The 10,870-nt window shown below is 40.5% G+C and overlaps 1 protein-coding gene across 1 annotated transcript; it reads left to right on the forward strand.

The window, feature by feature from the left end:
- Nucleotides 1-1,647: 1,647 nt before the first annotated feature.
- On the forward strand, nt 1,648-7,390 carry lrit3a (info leucine-rich repeat, immunoglobulin-like and transmembrane domains 3a; the record flags this gene model as incomplete). Its single annotated transcript, XM_079229241.1, has 4 exons — nt 1,648-1,763; nt 2,659-3,125; nt 5,809-6,114; nt 6,351-7,390. 4 exons carry the CDS (start codon nt 1,648-1,650, stop codon nt 7,388-7,390), a joined length of 1,929 nt encoding a protein of 642 aa, XP_079085367.1.
- Nucleotides 7,391-10,870: the final 3,480 nt, after the last annotated feature.

Below are 10,870 nucleotides of genomic sequence, written 5' to 3' on the forward strand. Positions count from 1 at the left end.
GTGACTTCTGAACAGATGCTCAGATATTTGAATGAACAATTATTTCATGTATTCCCCATGTGAAAGGCTTTCCACGCCTCACTATCTCATGAGTTACCACACAACTAGCAGCAGCAGTTGAGTTTAGAGAAGTACATTTACTTTGCTGCAGTTTTCCACACATTTCCAGCTTGATACTTTTCAGCAAAGGCTGTGTGCTTGTTCTGGATGTGTCTTTCAACATTAATAAACTTAATAGGATGTGACGCACATTTTAGTTGACAAAATATATTAAAAAAATCATTTTCAGTGACACAGCATCACCTCAAACTCCAAGATAAGAGGTGTTCCCTTTGAAAGACTGTCCACTGTGCAAAACATGCATTTACATTATACTACAGGCCCATCAAAACTGCCTTTTCTATCCATAATCTGAGTGAAGGTTGTTGTCAGCCAAATTACTGCTGCACTAGAGAGGGATAACATGTTCGACAAGTTCCTGTCAAGGTTTAGAAAACAGCACTCGAATAAAACCGCTCTCCCGAGGGATTCAAATGACATATTAAAGTCCTCTGACGCAGGTGATCGTTCTGTTTTAGTACTTCACACCTGAAGGACTATGCCACTGAGCCTTTGTGCCCACTAGATGTCTCCCTTTGCTCTTAGTCGTTCCAAATAAAGAGTTGGGAGCCAGAAGTCGAGACTACGTTCCACAGAATCACATCTGCACGAGTAAGATAACGAGGCACAGCCTTTCATGTCATTGAAATGAAGTCAGAAAGGTATTTGGTCTTAACAATTGACACAGTATATGAATCTAAGTTGATGATATTGTGCACTGCAAGCCAACCCTTTCAAAATGAGCTCGGACTGAAAGCTGTGCGCACCAGTATTAAACCAACGTGTGCACAAAAAGAGTGACAGCTGTGGATCTGTCACCGGCAGGCAGAGTGAGTTTGGCCCCTGATCCTGAGTCACCGGTGCACCCAGTTAGATAATAAATCCCATCCAAGACTACACTTTGCACCTTAGTGCCAGACAGAACACACTCACACATCGTACATGTGGCCTCCAGCTCAATAATACATTTATATTAAAGAAATGTCTTGAGAGTCAGAGGAACCAGAACGCACCAACACGCCTTGGATCTACGGTCAAAGCTTCCGTGATTGGATTTAAGTACACATGGACAAGGGGTACAATAGGGTCATATTAAAAGTGTCCCTCACAATGGATTTAACCAATGTAATGGCATGACCATGAGTGACTTCAATTTAAATAAGCAATGGTGAGGCTGGGAACTGAATGGATTAAGAGTGGCGTAGGGCGACCACCTGATGGGAAACCTCTCTGGAATTAGCTGATTAGCGCCACGTCCAAATGAGTGGCGCCCCGTCGCCTGGCTTGCGTGACCCTGTCAAGTCCAAGAAATCCTCCACTAATCTGCCATCCTCCCCACCCCCATGCAGTCAATCTGACAGGTGACCATGTACTGTAATTAAATCCTCAGCTTGTTGCCCCGTATGGACTTTGAAAGCTCTTTTCATTATTCTCCATTTGTTTTTGTATTTTCTGGGAGGAATAATTCTCCAGGTTTTCACTGAATCCGGATGCCTTTGTTCCTGATCTTTTCTCAATGTGAGAACTGTGGGCGCATTCGCTGAAACCATGCGTCGGCTTCTCCTTGTGCATGTATTCGTCTGCTGCCTCAGTATGGCTCGTCCCTTCTGTCCCTCCCAGTGCACCTGTGTCTTCCATGGACGTACCGATGGAACAGGAAAAAGGTAAAGTGTACTTTGACTGTGCTCTCAGTCTCACACATACTTGCAATTTTGTATAACGGAAATGGATGAAGATGTTGTGATATTTGTTTGCCTTAAAAAAAAGTTTGCCTTATTCGGTCACCTTCTCTATACCTTCCCTTACAAATAGAAAATATCCTTCTATACCTTGAAAGAGCACATTAACTGCTGGACTCAGTCCGCCTTGTGTGTTCTCTGTGTTAAATCAAAGGAAAGTAAAGAGGAAGCACTTACAGAGTTATATTTTGTATGTTTAGTGAGGATTTTGTCATTGTACTGTAACTTTGAACTCAGTATCTAAAGTCAGAACAAGCACTCTGAGGTTTAAGATATATAGATATTATATCAAAATGCACCATAGTACAATGTGTACAGGTTGTACTGACCTGTATTGACATAATGTATGTTCCCTGGCATGGTGCCAATCCATTTATCCCTGAGAAGACCTAATGGCCACCTGCATAATCAGTCTAATTAGTGCTGAACCTTATTCCACAATACATCCATCTCACTGCGGTCGAAATTTGGGCGACAGAGAAAGGACACGTTTAGTCCTTAATGTTGAGTCTAGCACTAAGGAGAGGAAACGTTAAATAGCAGGATGCTATTCCAAGTTTCTTGAGGCTGGTATTGAGGCACATATTCTGGTACAGGACTATTGGCACTGTCAGCAAAACCACCAAAAGCTGAAATGAACAGCTGCTAATCATGCTAATTAAACACTTTTATTGAAAGCTGTTAAATAAAATGAGTCCCTTGTACACAGGTCTATGTCCATGACTATAATTGATTTACCCTTTGTAGAACAGTTATGTTATCTGGCCTTAGGATATGTTCAAATCTTTTAACCCATATGTCTTTCTTTTTCATTCTTCAGATCCGTGCTCTGCAATGACCCCGACATGTCTGATATCCCCGTCAACGTCCCTGTGGATACGGTCAAACTGCGTATTGAGAAAACCATGGTGCGGCGAATCCCAACGGAAGCATTTTACTACCTGGCGGAGCTGCGGTTCCTGTGGATTACATACAATTCCGTCAGCTCAGTGGATACTGCAAGTTTCTACAACCTCAAAGTGCTCCATGAGCTGCGGCTGGATGGGAACATGATCTCCGTTTTCCCTTGGGAGTCTCTAAAAGAGATGCCCCGGCTGAGGACACTGGATCTACACAACAACAGAATCACTTATGTTCCCAATGAGGCAGTACCCCACCTCGTCAACATTACCTACTTGGATCTATCCAGCAACAAATTGGTCACCCTGCCCTCTGATCTCATGGATATCTGGCCCCCTTTCAATGGAGCACCTATCTTCAGTAATGCCTCCCAGAAGGTTGTGTTAGGTAAGGGTCAAAAGATTGAGTCTGGCTTAGTTATATAACACAATAGGGCCACAGCAGGATACTTTTGGGGTTGCTTGTAATTACCTCAGGAACTTATTTCCATTACTTGTTCGTCCAGTCAGACTAACTGGCTGTTAGCAGTGACTGCCAGAACATAATCAAATCAGTTTATTCTAAGTAGTGGCAGAGTTGACGCTCAATGGACATGATCATGTTATTGTCCTAATCAACAGTTGAATATTTAACACACTGCCTCTTGGCGATCCAAGCCAGGGTCAAATTAGAAAAAACAACAAGTGCAGCAAGTGCACTGTTCCTCACGTTGCATATTCTCTGCCGGGCTAACAGGGATAACTTTTCACACACACACAGACTGATTTTCAGGGGATAGCCCTGCAAAACTGTTCAAGGACTGTGTCAGCGTGGAAGCTTTCTTAGCCCCAGGCTACAGCTCCCTTCAGGGCAGTGGGGAAAGCCCTTGTATAGTAGATGCTCAAGAAACAATGGCCTGTGATATTTTCCAGTGATCACAATTTATGAAACCCAGAACTGCAGGGATAAGTGTCGTAATTATCTCCAGTTGCAGTCAATTACAGAGCCAAAATTACACTCCGACTAATTGTGACTGAGCAACATTTGCATTTCCAGGATAGCTTGCTAATTATGACACTGGTGACATGCTTTGAGAAATAAAGCTCTGCTCCCAATGAATAGGGTTTGCTCTTTAGTACTGAAGTAGGGCTACGAGTGTACATAAGAAACTAAAATAAACTGTCATGTGATGCTGAAATTAAGAGGACACAATATATGGTATTGGCCAGTTTATTCTCAGTCTATAATTGCTTTAAATTACATTACAGAGTGCACAGGTTAATTTTCGAGACAATTTGATCAGTAATTATGTGACAATTACAACAACTGTCTGTGCATTCCTAAAAGCTGTACTGATTATTAAAAGGAACGGATTTAGTTCATTTTGGTCATTTAAATTAGACTTACACTGATACACATTTAGTAAAAAAATGACAGAAACGTGTTTTAAGATTTGGTACCAAGTAAACGTTGCAGGGTTTCAGCTTCAGTTAAAATAATTTACATTCTTATCATCAGGGGTTTGCAGACAGTTGGTAAAAGAGGGGCGTTCCCTAGTTTTGTGCATCCACAGCTTGGGCAACAATGAGCGATGTGTCAGCATACATGGACAGTACAATGGATTCTGATTTGTTCTTTGTCAGTGAAATATCTTGAACCAATGGCCACCAATCGCCCTGTCCCTCGTTGCTGAGAAACAGGCAAGAAAGGGGCAAGAAGGGAGGAAATATGCAAATGGGTTTTTAAGTATTTGTTTTTAAAGCATGGCAGAGTGGAAAAGGAAGTTTGTGTAGGAGCAGTAAAACAATTACTTATGGACTATTTATTATAGTCTAATCTTTCACACCCCCTTGCTGTGCAAAAATATATAAACGTATTGTCGAGAGAAACCAAAACAATTTAGTTTTATTCCCATTTGTACTGCATTTCAATTCATCTTTTCTTATTTACTCTTATCAAAATCATATTTTTTTTACTTGCATGTAACTGAATGAAAGCAAGACATTTAATTATAGATTATTTCAACCAAACATTTCCAAAACTGTTTATTTGTTCACTATATCTGAGTTATGTAATGTACGGTGGGAGGGATATTGTTAATAAGCTGTGTGAGGGCAAGCTAGTTTATCCGTGCCGAAAGACCCGGCTGTGTTGTCTGGTGTACCTGAAGGAGAAACAGGATTAGGCCGAGAAAAAACTGTCCGTGCACAAACAGACGACCGCTTCGTTCGCATTTTCTCACACTATTTCACGTTAGTATTATACAAAATTATATTCCATTTTTAGAGGTGTACTTACGATTTTGAACTATGTATTTATTCATTATGATCATTTGAAAATATAGAACAATAAAATATGGTTTGAATTTTAAACCAGAAGTTCAGGTATTTTAACACACTATGAAGTGTTGAAATGGTCAGTGATCTTTTGGCATATATGCCAAGAGAAAAGCTAATGGAAAGAGAATGTTGCCACAGACTTGAGGGAGGCCAGAGCCAGCTTAGGTGTACTGTTAAGGCAAACTAATCTGGTTAAAGGGCTTTAATATGAACCAGTACATGTGCTTACCTATTGTGTGCAGCAGGTGTTTACAGCAATGTGTGAGAGAGTGTATTTATAGGTATTGGGACAGGTTCACTTGTCTGCACCATGAACCCAAATAGTACCCACTATTTGCTTGGTAGTCAATGGGGATTAATTCACTTTAATGATATTATAAGTCGTTAAGTTATTTTTGGTTTGGGTATTTTGTGCCCTACATATACCTTTGGCATTGGAAAACTATTATTGCTATTGCATGGAGTAAATCAACACTTGCAGAGTCTTAAAATCTGGCTAAAATACTGTTCAAAACCATTTTAATTAGTGTTTTCACCTGACATGACTTCACAGCACCAACATCATTGCAGCTGAACGCCAATAAGCCATATTGCAACACAATTCAGTGCCATCTGCATCCTCAAACTATTTCAATTATGATCCACAAAATGCTTTACATAAATACCTATTATTGAAATGGATGTTGTTTAACACTGCACTGGTATGAAACAGCAATCAGATCTTAATTTTTCTTTATCTTTTTCATCTTCAGGCCTCCAAGATAACCCCTGGTTCTGTGACTGCAAAATCTCCAAGCTGATTGAGCTTTCCAAAATGACCGGCACACCAGTGGTTTTGATGGACCTATTAATGGCCTGCAGTGGACCAGAGAATCTGGCTGGTGTCCTTTTTCAGCGCGCTGAGCTTGACAATTGTATAAAGCCATCAGTTATGACTTCGGCAACCAAGATCACATCTCCTTTGGGCAGTAATGTCCTCCTGCGCTGTGACGCCACAGGGTTTCCAACACCAACTCTTATTTGGGAGAAGTCAGGTGGCTTGCAAGTCAACAATACAGGTACAATATGGAGGTTTATTAAAGAGCATTTAAGAAAGCAGAAACAATGCCGTTTTCAGATTCATTGAGACCCTTTAGTAGCCATATATTGTCTGTAGATGTTCATTGGTTGGTGTGCAGGAAGTATTAGAGCTGCATGGTACTAGTGCCACAAAATCATAATCCATTGGGAAATCATTTCAAGACTTGGGAGACTTAATCCTTGTTTACTGTTATGTTCTTGTTCCCCTCTACAGTCCAGGAGTCACCTGGAGAGGGCGTCAGATGGTCCATCATGAGCTTGCATGGAATATTACACAAAGACGCCGGGAACTACAGTTGCAGAGCTAAGAACGTTGCTGGTAATGCTGACGCAACCATTACGGTCTCGGTTGCTGGTTCCATCAGTACCACCATCCTTCCACTAAGGCCCAGCACCGAAACCGAAGTGACGAGCCAAGGGACAACATTTACTACCCCAACGGACACCACCAGCTCGCCCAGCACCACCTCCACAGTTCTCACGAGAACGTCGACAACGGTCATCCCTAAGAAGCCAAAAACTACCACCACTCTCACTACCACTACCATTGTACAGAAAGGCTTGATCAAACAAGCAAAACCCCAACAAGAAGGCAATGGGAGAAAGCTCGCAGCAGATGAAAAGAGCAAGAAAAGTGATGCATCAAAGTCTGTCAAAGACCTTAAGATTGTAGAGGAAACAACTGACACTGCTGTGTTGCTCTGGACAGCAGATGGGTTACCAAATGATGCCCCACTAACGGTGGTATACTCACCCTATGATGAGGATGACATCAAAAGGACATTGGAGACTGATGCTGGCAGCGGAAAAGTGCTCCTCGAGGGACTATCATCTGGGATGAGGTACTCGGTTTGCCTCGTAGCAAAAGGTAGTGCCGCTGGAAAAGATCCTTGCATTGATTTCTACACGTTGGACGACGTAGAGGATGGTGGGCAAAGCCCGCTTTTCATTATCATAAGCGGCATTACTTGTGCTTTGGTTATATCGCTTATTGCACTGTTGCTCTACAAGATTCTCATTCTGTTCTGCACGAGGCAGGGCACAGCTTCGGACGAAGAGGAGCTGGAAAAAGACAGCTATGTCAAATTTGAGACAATTTCAATGAAACAAAGAACCTTGAACTCTAATCCAAGTGAGCTTTGGGCACGGAGAGCAACTAATGAATCAGAGCGAATGCTCCTGTGCTCCAGGTCAAGTATTGACTCTCAGATGACTTATAAGAGTGACAGTTCCCGCTGTGAGTATCTCTGCTGACGCCAGGAATCCATGGCCAATGGCCAACACCATGCGAGTAAGTCATTTTATGAAATATGCTTTATATGCCTTTTACAACACTGATACACTATTAACAATTAACTCATTCATACATCTTTATACATATATATATATATATATATATATATATATATATATATATATATATATATATATATATATATATATATATATACATATATTTGTTGCACACAGTGGGGCTGTAAAGAAACCATTTTCAGTTTTGAACACATTTAGTCTGTATTTTCCATCAACTATTAATCTATAAAGATTAACATAATGATTTAGAAACGTCTAGGTAACATTAAAACATTTCCCTGGAGGTTATTTCAAAAGAACTGATGTTAAAAACCCAATTATGTCAGTCAATGACTGAATGTCATGCCCTTATTTGTTATGGAGCCTTATATTTGATGAAGACTGTTTAAGTGCTTGTCACTACAGCATAGCATCTTTGTTGGATTTATTTCACGTATTAAAAGTACCATAAAAAGAGCATGTCCACTAGCTGTGTGTTGCCTTTTATGCTGTACTCAATGCCAAAGTTTAAGTGTCAGATATGAGTATTATGTGGTGGTGTCAAAGAAGGCCCATTATCCACTTCCCATCACATTTATATTATTGTTACTTTAAGCATCAAGCTGATTGTTGCCTTAATGGAAGAGAAAGAAAGTGTGATCAGTGTGTTTGATAGAATATGTGTCTCGTCTGATAGACATTGCCAGTTTCTATGACTTTATGTATACATTTGTCTATAAATGGAGTTGTACATTTGTTTGTAATAAACTGAACAAAAACTGTTACATCATGTGTGTTGTGCTATCTGTGTTATCGGAGTAGACAGCTCTCAAATCCAATTTTCTAAATGTTGCCAAAAGGATTTTTTAATGGCCATTTATTTGTATATCTGATAGAAAGTCAGTAGAACACACATTAACGTCCCTCTCTAATTTACCAGCAATAATCGAATGGCATCAAAATTGATACACATTTTAGTAAATACTACCCAGATGTCAATATCAGCACCATTTAATTACATATGAACCTCATCATGCTATCCTCATCATATATTGTGATGCTGGTGCTTGGGCGAAGACACACATATCAGGAAGAGAAGATCCCTGAAAGATGAATGATGACTCAAACACATGTATTCTTCACACGGAAGCAAAATGTTGAGCAACACAGACATATCGCATGTCTCAGTTATGAACCAGAGAAGACGTGTTGATCCTGAAAATCAATGGGTCACGGTTGTCACGCTCCCTGAACATCCAAACAGGCGTTGCCGTAAATCCCGCTATGCTGATGGGTGGATGTGGAAAACTGTTTCCATGGATACCTCCGTGCCTCCAGCTGTATGAGCCCGCAGTACTAAGTAATCTCGAACAGCTGTGTTGTTATCATGGTAACAACCAAGCTGTTTGACAAACAGAATGAATGTATGGTGGACCAGGGCAGTTAGATAGATAAACTATGAATGAATAGACCGACAGACGGAAAGACAGGTGGACGGGTCAGCGGTCTTGTCGGTCAGTGGGACCAATCGATAGTTTGATCGATAGAGAATCATAATTTGTATAAAAAAATATGGACAAACTGAAAAGTATTTCCATACAGTTTGTATTGTCTCAGACTATTGTGAATTAATCAAAAATAGATGGATGGATAGGTAGATATGGGGATAGATGGCTGAATGGATGGATGGATGGATCGGGGGGTGGATGGATGGGTGGGGGATGGATGGATGGATGGGGGGGATGGATAAATTAATGGATGGATGGATGGATGGAGGGATGGATGGATGGATAGGGGGGATGGATAAATTAATGGATGGATGGATGGATGGGGGGATGGATGGATGGATAGGGGGATTGATGGAAGGATGGATGGATGGGGGGATTGATGGAAGGATGGATGGATGGATGGATGGATGGATGGGGGGATGGATGGATGGATGAATGGATAGATGAATGGATGGATGGATGATGGATGATGGATAGATGGATGGATGGATGATGGATAGATGGATGGATAGCTCTCAGAGGCACAGGGGTAATGAAGATAAATAGATGGAAGAGAGAGAGACAGACAGATATGAACTGCCAAAGTTCACATAGGAGCTGATGTGAAAAAAAGGTTACAAGGTGTTGTATTTGTCATTGCACTGCACGGTTGCACAACAACATTTAGATTGCAGTCCCGTTTCGCGACATATAAATTAAAATAAATAATAATAATATTGGGAGGGGGGAAGATGAGTTCAGAAGTCTCACAGCCAGAGGAAAGAAGCTGTTTTGAAGTCTGGTGGTACAGCAGCAGGGTGAACAGGGTACGGCTTGGCTGGGACTGAACTTTGGTTTTACTGGTGTCCAGGCTGTGTGGTGACCAATCACCAAGGGGGAATTCTAAATGGTGCAATTTTGTATTAAAGATTTCACTTTCAAAAGGTATTCTCTCTCTCCCAGAATCTACATCTCTAAGTAGAAGAATACATTTACAATTCTTGTCACTTTCATATTAATATAGTTGACTTTACTTTATCTGTTATTCCACCTGCACACTGACAATCTATACAAAAAGCCCAAGGTAGTAGTGCAAATGTCAAAGACAGACACAAACCTCCTGCTGGAGACTGAGATATCCTTTTACCCACTGGCAACTTTGGTTAGCTATTCTTATTGTAAAAATAAGGACCATTTCACACACTTCTGTATTACACTATACTGAACTTACATAAAGCAACATCTTTATGCTATGTTTTTACAATATTTATATTTTATTTCATAAACTTTGTATTTTCTTTCATATTTTGTATCATGTTAATGATATTACAATGTTTGTATTACTACTTTGTGTTATATATTCGTCATATTTTATACATATAAGTCCCATTTTATTTCTATATATTCATAAAGTTACAGAAATAAATTTGCTTGATATTTGCAAATGACAATTTCGTCTCTATTTCTTCAGCTTTTGCGTCTGAATGTCAAATTAAACAGACTATGACAGAACAAATACTACTCTTTTGATTGAAGTCCACCCATGAATCCATTTCCTCTTTCATTGTGAAACTGAGCTGTGCTCCATTAAAGCAAATCCAGTGAGATACTTCACCTCTCTGGAGGCTTTACGTTCGCACCACAAATCCCCTGGCAACCACGACTTGGTGCCCTTATAGCAGTCCAGTGGAAAATTGGCAACTGTAAGTAGTGAAAGAACACAGAAAAAGGATAAGATATCGCTCAAGTATTGCTGTGATTGATGAACCATTTTGTAACATATGAGATAATGATAACCGAAAATGAAGCACCAGAAATATTTATTTTGCAAAAGCAATGACATGAGGTGGCATTTAGTATGACAGCAGCATCTACACTCTCACTGTTTCCTACCCGACGATTCAAACCCACGTGTCACTGATATCCAGCACATCAGTCAGTCACCTGATATGAA

Source organism: Taurulus bubalis, assembly GCF_910589615.1.
Source record: "Taurulus bubalis genome assembly, chromosome: 13".
In the NCBI taxonomy this organism is placed as follows: domain Eukaryota; kingdom Metazoa; phylum Chordata; class Actinopteri; order Perciformes; family Cottidae; genus Taurulus; species Taurulus bubalis.